This window comes from Erinaceus europaeus, chromosome 20, assembly GCF_950295315.1.
Source record: "Erinaceus europaeus chromosome 20, mEriEur2.1, whole genome shotgun sequence".
Classification (NCBI taxonomy): domain Eukaryota; kingdom Metazoa; phylum Chordata; class Mammalia; order Eulipotyphla; family Erinaceidae; genus Erinaceus; species Erinaceus europaeus.
The window spans coordinates 15,114,811-15,127,038 of NC_080181.1; the positions used below are offsets into that span (position 1 = coordinate 15,114,811).

At 40.8% G+C, this 12,228-nt stretch overlaps 1 protein-coding gene across 2 annotated transcripts in view; it reads right to left on the reverse strand.

The window, feature by feature from the left end:
• UBE4A (ubiquitination factor E4A) overlaps positions 1 to 12,228 on the reverse strand; it is a 47,274-nt gene that overhangs the window by 19,413 nt on the left and 15,633 nt on the right. For both annotated transcript variants that reach the window (XM_007523615.3, XM_060179978.1), the window contains 7 exons: positions 9,072 to 9,224; positions 8,436 to 8,595; positions 7,991 to 8,193; positions 7,300 to 7,491; positions 5,780 to 6,113; positions 3,868 to 3,988; positions 926 to 1,230 (listed from right to left, as the gene is read on the reverse strand). In XM_007523615.3, the coding sequence (XP_007523677.1) occupies positions 926 to 1,230; positions 3,868 to 3,988; positions 5,780 to 6,113; positions 7,300 to 7,491; positions 7,991 to 8,193; positions 8,436 to 8,595; positions 9,072 to 9,224 (1,468 nt within the window). The remainder of the gene's footprint in view (positions 1 to 925; positions 1,231 to 3,867; positions 3,989 to 5,779; positions 6,114 to 7,299; positions 7,492 to 7,990; positions 8,194 to 8,435; positions 8,596 to 9,071; positions 9,225 to 12,228) is intronic.

A 12,228-nucleotide genomic window follows, 5' to 3' on the forward strand; every position in this document is an offset into this window, starting at 1 on the left:
TTCCGGGGAAGAAGATACACCCTGAAGCATACAGAAGTGACGGTATGTAATTCCCATGATTAGGTTATAAAAATGACTCCCCTGCAGGTGGGAAGCCGGGATCCTTATACGGGTCCTTGCGTTTTGCGCCACATGTGCTTAACCTGCTGTGACACCGCCTGACTCCCAAGATGCTATGTCTTGAGGTAATTTGTTACTGTCATTGATGACCAATACAACAGTCAAGAACATGTAACCTGATTTGATGACCAATATCTGTGGATCCCTCACTGACACATATCCATACACACTTCTCCCTTCTGGTTTAACCAAGAGGAGACCTATTTTTTCCTAAAGAAAAGAATAGGAAGGGAGTTGGGTGGTGGTACATGTGGTTAAGCACACATGTTACAATGCGCAAGGACCCAGGTTCAAGCCCTGAGCCTGCAGGTGTCTCTTTTTCTCTCTCCCTCTCTATCTGCCCCTCCCCTTTTAATTTCTCTTTCTCTCTATCCAATAAATAAACAAATATATAAAATGCTAAAAAGGAATATATACTGAAAAGATTAAAATAAAAGAACAGGAAGAATTCGATGCATTTTTAAGTTGAACACCAAACAATATTAATGATAGCTCTGAAAACCTTCACTGGACTTAATCCTCCTGCAAACTGTCCTTGGAGTTTACAGCCAGACCACATCAGCATGCCTGATCTCATCTGAAGACTATCTTTGAAGAGGCATAGTGGTAAGGACACAAGGCTGAGGGACAAGCTATTAAGTCCCCAGTGCTTTGACCATTAGGCAGCATAGACAATATTGAGTTGTTTCTCCAAAACTAGTTCAATGATCACAAAGAAAGGGCATTTTGAAGACTAAACTTCCAAAGTGACACAGTTAAGCTTAAATGGTTAGAATAGAAAGTTCCCAAGGGAGTACTTACTTACCTGGCACATAAGCTAAAGAGCTGCAGTCATCTGGCAAAGGAAAAGTTAGCTCTTTCAGCTGTGAGCTCTCGTTGCCTATGGCCAGCTGGACCAGTAGAACAGCCATGGACACCTGCAAGTTTAGGCAGTTTTGTAGCATTTGTGGCTCTGTCATGGCAGTCTTGGTAGAAAGATAGATGGTCATTAGTCGCTCAAACTGCTCACGGAAGTTCTCAGCAGCAGGGCTAGAACTCTGTTGAGCATCCCGCCAGGCAACCTGCAGCCGATGCAGATTTTGGTTGATTTTGACCATCTGCTCATGCAACCTGCCCCCAAGAAAGCAGAAGAGACTGGGTCAGAGAGGCTTATTTAGAGATAGTCAAGGGAAAAAAATGTCATCCTGTATCATTTATTTCATACCCGCTTAATACCAGCTTTGATGCGAGTGCTTTTTGTTTTACAATGTCTCATTATTTTGTCAACATTTCAATAGTTTTGCTCTGTTATCCCCATTTTTACAGTAGTACATTAGTACTCAAACAAAAAAAGGCTGTGTCATACAACTAAGTGATAGAGCCAGGTCTAGTTCAACTTAAAAGATTTCTTCCTGGGGAGTCAGGCGGTAGTGCAGCGGATTAAGTGCATGTGATACAAAGCACAAGAACAGGCGGAAGGATCCCATTTCGAGCCCCCAGCTCCACACCTGCAGTGGAGTCGCTTCACAGGCGGTGAAGCAGGTCTGCGGGTGTCTGTCTTCCTCTCCCTCTCTGTCTTCCCTTCCTCTCTCCATTTCTCTCTGTCCTATCCAACAACGATATCAGCAACAACAACAATAAAACAAGGGCAACAAAAAGGAATAAATAAAAAATACAAAAAAAAAAGATTTCTTATCAACTACATTTCTTGAACATCATATACTCAACTTAGGCTGTTCAATTAAAAGCTAAGTCTTTTGGGGGCTGGGTGGTGGGGCACTTGGTTGAGCACACATGTTATAGTGCACAAGGACCCAAGTTTAAGCCCCCAGTTACCACCTGCAGAGGGAAAAGCTTCACAAGGGGTAAAGCAGTGCTGTAGGTATCTCTCTGTTGATCTTTCTCTTTATCTCCTCTCTCCATTTCTCTCTTTCCTATCCAACAACAACAATAATTACAACAATAAAACAGTAAGGACAACAAAAGGGAATAAATAAATATTAAAAAAAGAAAGTCTGTCTTAGACTCCATGAAGTTATGATCACTTCACATTAAAAAATATATATATATACAGAGAGAGAGACAAGAGAATGAGAGAGACCATAGCACCAAAGCCTTCTTCCTTCTTTTTTCCCCCCCTTTTCCCCAAGGCACTACCCAGTTTTGTCTTATGTTGGTGCTGGGGATTCAGTCTGGGACCTTGTAGCATTAGGCATCAAAGTCTTTTTTTTGCATAATCATTATGCTATTTCCCCAGCCCAATAAATCTTTTCTTAATCTTGCCTCCAAATAGAGAACTTGTTTTTCTCTTTCTCTTTCCATTAGGGGTAATACATAATGAAGATCTGAGAGCAAAAAGTGAAATTAATGAAATTAAAATAATTATTCCCAGATGATAATGGGAAGATAATGAAAAGTTTGCAAGTTGAAAATCAAATGAAGACAAATCTTTGGTCTCATACTGCGTAACTTGAGATTATTAAGAAGGGAAGGGATGGGGGCCGGGTGATGGCACACCTGGTTGAGTGCACGTATTGTCACATGCCAAGGACCCTGGTTCAAGCCCCCAACTCCCCACTTGCAGCGGGAAAGCCTCATGAGTACATGAGTGATAAAGCAGGTCTGCAGGTGTTTATCATTCTATCTACCCTCCCCTCTCAATTTCTCTCGGTCTTGTCAAATAAAAATAGAAAGAAAAAAGCCTGCCTAGAGTGGTAGATTTGTAGTGCAGGCACCGAGCCTCAGTGATAACTCTGGTGGCAAAAAAAAAAGGGGGGGGGGTGGTGGTGGAGGAGGAGGAGTAGTGGGTTGCAAGGGTACAGGGGGTCCAATGAAGTTTGGTGGTGGGTAAGGTGTGGTAACATTTTAAAGAACTGAGAAATTTTACTCTTAAAACATTTATAGTACTGTAAACCAAGGATACCTACAAAACAAATAAAACTATTACAAAAAATAAAAATTAGCAAACTAGAGAAAAACACTAGTGTATCTTTAAAAAACATTAACAGGTCAAAAATATAAAATACTAGGAAAAGCTATCTCAGATAAGTACAAATTAATGTACAGACTGTCCTTTTCCTGCTATAGTCAAATTTATTATTATTATCATTATTATTATTATTTTGCCTCCAGGGTTATTGCTGCGGCTCAGTGCCTGCACCATGAATCCACTGCTCCTGGAGGCCATCCCCCCCCCCCCCATTTTGTTGGCCTTGTTTGCTGTAGCCTTGTTGCGGTTATTATTATTGTTGTTGATGTTGTTCATTGTTGGATAGGACAGAGAGAAATTTGAGAGGGGAAGACAGAGGGGGAGAGAAAAACAGACACCTGCAGACCTGCCTCACCGCCTGTGAAGTGACTCCCCTGCAGGTGGGGAGCTGGGGGCTCGAACCGGGATCCTTATGCCAGTCCTTGCGCTTTGCGCCACGTGCGCTTAACCCACTGCACTACTGGCCGACCCTCCAAATTTATTATTATTATTATTATCTTTATTTATTGGATACAGACAATCAGAAATTGAAAGGGAAAGGGGTGATAGAGAGGGAGAGAGACACTTGCTTCACCACTCAAAGCTTTCCTCTGCAGGTGGGAACCGGGGGCTTGAACACAGATCCTCATTCATTGTAATATGTGCACTCAACCAGGTGTGCCCACCCCAAGCCAAATTCTTTCAGAATAATTTGTGATTTTATCTGTAAGATTCATTTTTAACCTTCTGTTTATCAACACAACTAAATCATTCTTCCCTAATGACAACGGAGGAGTTACCTGTGAAATCCCAAGTACAAGGTATACTCTGTCAAAACAAGGTTTTCTGTTACAAGGTTGTAGTTCTGGGGAAACTCTGGCTCCTGCACTGCTGGGATCAAACAGGTTTCTTTGTCCAAACCTCAAAGAAGTTAAGAGAAAAAACAATGAGTGGCTTGCCACAGACATCTATCTTAGTGTCCAGTATCCCTACTTCAAGTTTAACTTCCATACTATTTTCCTTTTCTTTTTTTTAACCCCAGTATATCTTATTAAATTTTTTTTTATCATATTACTACTCTCGTGTGTAATGTCTTTGCATTACTGTCTACAGAAATGCAGTTAGATTTTTCTAACTAACAGACAATAAATCACTTGTTACCTATGTTGTGCTTTTCTTTATTTTAGATGGGCTTTCAAGGATTTACCATTTTTAAAAAAGAGAAAATACATAAAAATTAAGAGTGATTCATCTTCTGTGATAGGACTGAGTGGTTTATTGTTATCTTTGCATTGTGTTAATCTTCCCCATCTGGCCCCTTTTTTCTTCCCCAGTTACATTTCCTATATCCCTTCCTCTAGCCATAGTGAGCTTCTCATTTTTCCTTCTCAAACCTCTCCAAAGATTTGTTCCATTGTAGTTATTCTTCTCTCTGTATATAGGGATTCTTTCACTTCTTTGTCTGATGAACCAGGCCTACCAAGAATTAGTTATAACAACAATAATAACAACAACAATGATGATAAACAATAAGGGCAACAAAAGGGAAAAAAGTTTTAGAAAAAAATTAGTTATTAAGACTTCAATGTATAGAGAGTTGGGCGGTAGCGCGGCGGGTTAAGCGCATGTGGTGCAAAGCGTAAGGACCGGCATAAGAATCCTGGTTCGAGCCCCCGACTCCCCACCTATGTAGGGGAGTCACTTCACAAGCGGTGAAGCAGGTCTGTAGGTGTCTATCTTTCTCTCCTTCTCTCTGTCTTCCCTTCCTCTCTCCACTTCTCTCTGTCCTAACAATGACAACATCAATAACAACAACAACAATAAAAAACAAGGGCAACAAAAAATAAATAAATATAAAAAAAATTAAAAAGACTTCAATGTATATAGAAATTTATTAGTCACTCTGTTTTCTGTTCCCAGTTTCACTGTACACCATACCATGATTATCTGTTTATATAATCTGCCTTCTAAAATCTGGGTTCAAAAAGAGTAGAGACTGTACCTTATTCATAAGAATGAATTAATGAATGTCCAAGCCTGCCAAATTCAGACAGAAAGCTTCACTAACTCATGATATCTGAAAACTACCAAGTTTTCTTAAAATCTGTCTTTTCTTTTAATATTTTTACTTTATTTGAATGAGAAAGAGTAGACACAGAAGGAAAGATACCTAGAGAGAAAGAGACCAGAACACTGCTCAGTTCTGACTTATGGTGGTGTGGGGGGGGGGGGGAGGGAGGGTTTGAACCTGGGACCTCAGAGCCTCAGGCATGAAAGGCTTTTGCATAACCATTATGCTGTCTCCCCAGCCCAAAGTCTATCTTTTCTTTTTTTTTTTTTTTTTTTATCTTTTATTTATTTTAATCTTTATCGGTTGGATAGAGACAGTCAGAAATTGAGAGGTGAAAGAGAGGGAGAGAGACAGACACCTGCAGCACTGCTTCACCACTTGTGAAGCTTTCCCACTGCACGTGGGGACCAGGGGCTCGAACCTGGGTCCTTGCGCGCTGTAACATGTGTGCTCAACCAGGTGCGCCACCACCTGGCCCCAAAGTCTATCTTTTCATAATTTAATATAGCTCCTTTCTGTCTCATTTTCTTTGGGGGGGGGAAAGCACTTTTGTGAAAAAGGATAAAGGAGCAAAGGCCTTATATCACACACACGCACACACACCAGGAACATAGTTTTTGAGAAGCCCATATCTTTCCTACCTCTCATGTGTACATTTTTTATTTTTCGTTCTTCATCATTTAACTCCTTCAGGGCACAGTAAGTGGGATTAAAGGTGAGGAGCCGAGAGGATTTGGGTTTGCAAAATGGCTGGCACAGCTTTAGGAGAGCAGCACCCAGATTCAGGAAGAAGGCATCCGAGGCATACATTTGGAAGAAGATTTCTGGCATCTGGTTGGCCCAAATCTTGGTGCGGCCTGCATTTGCATGCAAACAGTTTCCAAGCCAGGACAAGATACAGTGTTTGGTTTCTGGAGATAGCTGTAGTAAGTTCTTCAGCATCTGGTAGATCTTTTCATGGAACTGAGCCATGAACTGTTTAACCAGAAAACACAACCACAGAACATTCCAATTTCACAATCCTAATTTTTGTTATTTCCAAATCTTAGCCACTGGCTATTTCTAAAAACATGCTAATCCTAATCTTTTCCCTCAATCTCCCTGTGTTTTATCCCCCAGTTCTGATTTACAAATAAAAATGCTGGTTACTTAGAGACATTTTCTAATGGTAGCATCACACAGCTTTAGAATAGGGGCTGATAAACTTTTTTTCCCCTTCAATGAGCCAGATGATAAATATTTCAGCTTTGCATACCATATGGTCTGTGTAGTGACTATTCAACTTTTATCACTGAGGCATGAAATCAAACCAAAACAAGACATACACAAATGGGCAGCATGGCTAGGCTAAATGAAACTATTTATGAAAACAGGTGTCAGGCCAGAATTGGCCACTACTGTCATTTGTCAACTTCTGTTTTATTATTTTTTGCCACCAGGGTTACTGGGGCTTGGTACCTACACTGACTACAATTTCTCAGTGTCTTTTTTTTTTCTCTTTCTCTCCTTTCCTGATAGACACAGGGAGAAAGACACCTACAGTACCACTCCACTGCTTTATTGTTCCAGTGCTTGTAAAATTTCCCTCCTGCAGATGGGAGTCAGGGTTTAAACCCAGGTCCTTATAATTTGTGCACTTTACCATGTGTGCAACCACCCACCCTCTCAACCTCTGTTTTAGAGTTGTGCTGATGGGAGATTTAAACTATCCCTAATTCAACCATTTACAGCTTCATGTTAGCTAAACCTTTACTATAATTTACGCTAAGAAGATCAATTCAAGAGGACACTGATGCAACGAGGGAAAGGGGAAAAAAAAAAGGCTTATAAAATGGAGATCAGTCAGAAGATTTTAGGAGCTAACATAACAGCTGATTATGAAAATAGCTAAGGAAAATGAAAATTGAGAGGAAGTGGCAGTGTTGTAGTACTAGGCAAAAAATAACATCATCTGCTTATTCTCAAATCACACAGGGGTTTACCCTTTGCTCTTCGTGTGTGCCAAAGAGAAGGCAGTTTCTTTACATAATTATGGCTCAAGTCAACTGGACCAGTTTGTTTCCCCAAAGAGGCTCAAGCAGCCTTATCTGCATTTGCTCTCTAAGGTAATTTTACTTAATCTAAAACCAGGGTGGTGAGGTATCCTGGTAAACAGTTCCACCTGATGGATGTTGGCCTCTTGCACTTTGATCTCCTGAGGACTGGAACGAGATGGATTCAGGAAATAGCCATGATTTTCTACCACACCAGGAGTCTTTAATAAGCAGGAGATATTCAGGATTACTCCCAGCAAGGTCTTCTGGTACATCTGCCCATTACTAAGGTCCTTGGGCTGAATGTATTCTACAAAAACCTACAAGAGAAAACAAGTCCTACTTATTTATCTACATGAGGTAAAGGTGATGGGGTGAGAAAGTCTTAAAGAACTAAATCTCTACAACTATCAATGTATTTTTAAAAATATTTATTTATTTATTCCCTTTTGCTACTTTTGTTGTTTTATTGTTGTAGTTATTATTGTTGTTATTAATGTCGTTGTTGTTGGATAGGACAGAAAGAAATGGAGAGAGGAGGGGAAGACACAGAGGAGGAGAGAAAGACAGACAACTGCAGACCTGCTTCACTGCCTGTGAAGCAACTCCCCTGCAGGTGGGGAGCCGGGGGCTCGAACTGGGATCCTTACACCGGTAGTTGTGCTTTACACCATGTTTGCTTAACCCGCTGCACTATCGCCCGACTCCCTATCAATGTATTTTTTTTTCAACAGGTAACAGCATAGTGTTCTCATAACAGGGAAGGAATCCGTGTTAAATCTCCAGCACACCAGAACATACAGCACCTCTCAAACCTACCTTTGCCATATCCTTTTGCTTGGTGAAATAGAGAAGAATATCTAGATACACATATAGAAGGATCTGGCACAGTTCTAGATCTCTTAATCTACCCAATAAAATATCAAATACTGGTATCATGACTTCTGGGAATGTTCGAACTTCCTCATCCACTATCAAGGCTTCAATGACCTCTTCCAGAAACTCTGTTACATCTTCAAAATCTAACAAGACAAATGAGAAAGGAGGGCACAGAAATGTTTATATGTTCTTACATACTGGCTCTTTATTCTTTTAACACATTTTAGAATCCTATTTGTATTTAACCCTAAAGGTCAAGATGAGAGCTCTTTCTCAGTTTATACCAGAACCATAGATGGCTCTGAGTTTTTCTAATGCGATTAGAGGAAGTTTAAAATTGGAAAACCAAAGTGTAGAATCTCATAAACTTTGCTTATATACTCACGGGCTCCTTGGATAGCTTCCAACATCAAATCTACGAGTTGTTCATGGATGTTTTGGTCAACATAAATCTCTGGAGTGAGGAGAACTGTTCGGGTATTGGACACGGTGAGGTTCCTGCACTGCACTGCAAAGGGTAGCAGATTCTCTGGAACTTTGGTAATCTGTAAACAGCATGAAGAAGAGGGACTAGTCTAGCTTTATGATCTGGAACAAGAGGGGACACAGCAAACAGAATGAAAAGGCATTGTATCTCAAAATATTATTGTTTTTTTGTGGCTGCTTGGAAATTTGTAAGAATTCATTCCCCCACCCCCCCACCCCCAATAATTCATTTTTTGCTTTAAGGAATTACCTGTTAGAAGTTCAATGCTGGAAGTGACCAAGATTAGCCTATATAATTTTCATAAAGTTATTTATTTATTCCCAAGCTTAGCCTAGTCTGTAACTTACATCTCAATGAAAATTAATCTATCAGTTCATTTTTTGTTTTACAAGGAAAAAGTAGTTTTTTAAAAAAGAGATACATAGTATAACTTATATAAATTGATGTAAAAGACAGTAATCCAACTGTCTGGCTTATATGTTAAAGTCATAACTAATAGGACAATATAGTACTTAGTAGGGATTATTCCTTTACCTCTTCCCTGGCTCTTTGGAAGCAAGAATAAAGGTAGTTAAAAATGCGTCTCTCCCCTGCATCTCGATCAGCAGAAAGATTCAAGGTTGTAGAACAAGTCATGTTAATCAAGTGGTTGCCTGGATCTTGCAGTAATAATCGAGCAAAGACAGCCTATTAAGAAAAACAAATTTTAAACCATAGTAGTCATCTTAGAATATAAAGTTGTAAAAGGTAAGTTTTTTCTTTAGATAGGTTTGTTTTCTTTCTTTAAATTATCTTTATTTACTTGATACAGACAGCCAGAAACTGAGAGGAGGGGGAGATAGGGGAGAGAAACAGACAGACATACACCTGCAGCACTGTGAAGCTTTCCCCCTGCAGGTGGGAACCGGGGACTGGAACTCGGGTCCTTGCACACTGTAACATGTGTGCACAACCAGGTATGTCACCACCCGGCCCCTAAATGGAAGTTTTTGCCAAATATTTATTTATTAATAAGAGAGAAGAGAGAACCAGAGCACCACTCTGGCACATGTGATGCCAGGGCTCAGACTTGAGACCTCATGCTTCAGAGTTTAATGTTGTAGGGACTACTCTGCCTCCTGGGTTGCTAAAAGGTAATTCTGAGACAACTTATTATGAGAGTCACAATAACTGTAAAGTGAAGGGGGAAAAAGAACCCAGTATTTTATCACTGTAGAAATAACTGTATATAGGCTGGGGAAATTATAGTGCACTGCGTAGGGTATCTTGTCATGTGCACAGCTCTAGCACCACACAGGAGTACCATGGCAGCATTAGGGGAGGCTTCAGTGCTATTTCTTTCCCCCCCTCTTCCTATCAGAAAAGAGTTAAAATAAAAATTATCATAAATGAAGTTTGTGTCTAGTATAGCTCCTAGCACAGTTATCAAAAGAATATCTGATGAGTGATATTGAAAATCAACAAACTTACATGAGAAATCTGTTATTTTCCATGACTGAGTGACCTCATAGCCTTACAGAAAGTAAGGGGGGGGGGGGCAGACAGTAGTGCACCTGGTTAAGTGCCCACACTACAGTGCTCAAGAACTCAGGTTCAAGCCTCTGGTTCCTACCTGCAGGGGGAAAGTTTCATAAGTTGTGAAGCAGGGCTGCAGATCTCTCTCTTCTTTCCCTCTCAATTTCTCTGTCTCTATCCAATAAATAAATTAATAAAGTAAGATGCCAAGTATCTTCCTTACCAAGCCTATTTCTTTAATGTTAAATTAGATAACTATAATGAAAAATGGGGTGGAGGGGTGGTGAGCAATAGCACACAGGGTTAAGTGCACAAAGTCCAAAGTGCAAGGATCCCAGTTCGAGCCCCTGGCTCCCACCTGCGGGGGGGTCGCTTCACAAGTGGTGAAGTAGGTCTGCAGGTATCTTTCTCTGCCTCTCTATCTCCCCCTCCTCTCTCAATTTCTCTCTGTCATATATATATATATATATATACATAAAAAATCTAAAAAAGGCCTCTAGGAGCAGTGAATTTACAAATTCACTGCAGGCACCAAGTCCCAGCAATAACCCTGGAGGGGGGAAAAAAATCTTTAAAAAAAATGTATTGGTATGGTCCGGGAGGTAGCACAGTGATAAAGCTTTGGATTCTCAAGCATGAGGTTCTGAGTTCGATCCCTGGCAGCACATGTGCTAGAGTGATGTCTGGTTCTTTTTCTCTCCTTCTATCTTTGTCATTAATAAAAAAAAAAAAAAGAAAAAAATATATGTACTGGTTTGGGGGCTGGGCAGTAGCACAGCCGGTTAAGTGCACATGGCGCAAAGTGCAAGGACTGGCATAAGGATCCCAGTTCAAGCCTCTGACTCCCCACCTGCAGGGGGGGGGGTCGCTTCACACGCAGTGAAGCAGGTCTGCAGGTGTCTATCTTTCTCTCCCCCTCTCTGTCTTCACCTCCTCTCTCCATTTCTCTCTGTCCTATCCAACAACAGAAACAACAGTAATAGACCAGGGCAACAAAAGGGAAAATAAATAAAATTTAAAAATCTAAAAAAAAAAAAAGGAAAATAAATAAAATATATATAAAAATGTACTGGTTTGCTTTTAGAAAAGACATAAAGAAGAGCTGGGCTTTGCCCCTGAGAACTTAATCTAATAGGGGAGCTAAAAAGTCATTAAATTTAACTCAGGAGGTAGCACAATGGTTAAAGCATTGGACTCTCAAGCATGGGGGACTGAGTTTGATCCATAGCATTACATGTGCCATGCTTCTCATTAGTCAATAAAACTTAAAAAGAAATAGTGACAATTCTCACAAGAGATGCACAGACAGATGACTCTGGGAACTGGCCCTCCCCTCCCCACCCCTCCTTTCCTGTCATCAAAAGGGCTTCACTGCTCTTTGATAACTTTTTAAGATAGAGACAGAAACAAGAGGCAGAGAGATAGATAGATAGATAGATAGAGAGAGAGAGAGAGAGAGAGAGAGAGAGGTATCACAACACTCAAGCTTCCTTCAATGTGGTGGGGGCTGGGCCCAAACCTAGTTTGTGCGCATGGCAAAGCAGCACATTATTCAATGTCTGCCAGCATTTTTTTTTTCCACTAGGATTATCACTGAGGCTTGGTGCTTGCACAATTCCACCACTTCCAGCAGCCGTTACTTTTCTTTTCCTTAGATGGAGGGTGAGAAGTAGAGAGGGGGTAGAGAGAGAGGAGACACCACAGTACCACTCTACCACTCATGAAGTTTCTCCCCTATAGGCACCCTTTTCCATGATGTGGCCCAGGGCTGGAACCTGAGTTCCTGGGTTCAGTGATGTGTGTGCTCTACTGGGTGAACCATCTGGTGGCCCCCTACTGATAAAACTTTATAAATGGGAGTTGGGCGGTAGCGCAGCGGGTTAAGCGCACGTGATGCGAAGCACGAGGACCAGCATAAGGATCCCAGTTCGAGCCCCCGGCTCCTCACCTGCAGGGGAGTCGCTTCACAGGCGGTGAAGCAGGTCTGCAGATGTCTGTCTTTCTCTCTCCCTCTCTTTCTTCCCCTCCTCTCTCCATTTCTCTCTGTCCTATCCAATGACAATCAATAACAACAAAAATTACAACAATAAAACAACAAGGGCAACAAAAGGAAATAAATAAATAAATAAATAAATAAAGCATTTAAAAAAAAGTTAAAAAAACTTTATAAATAAGA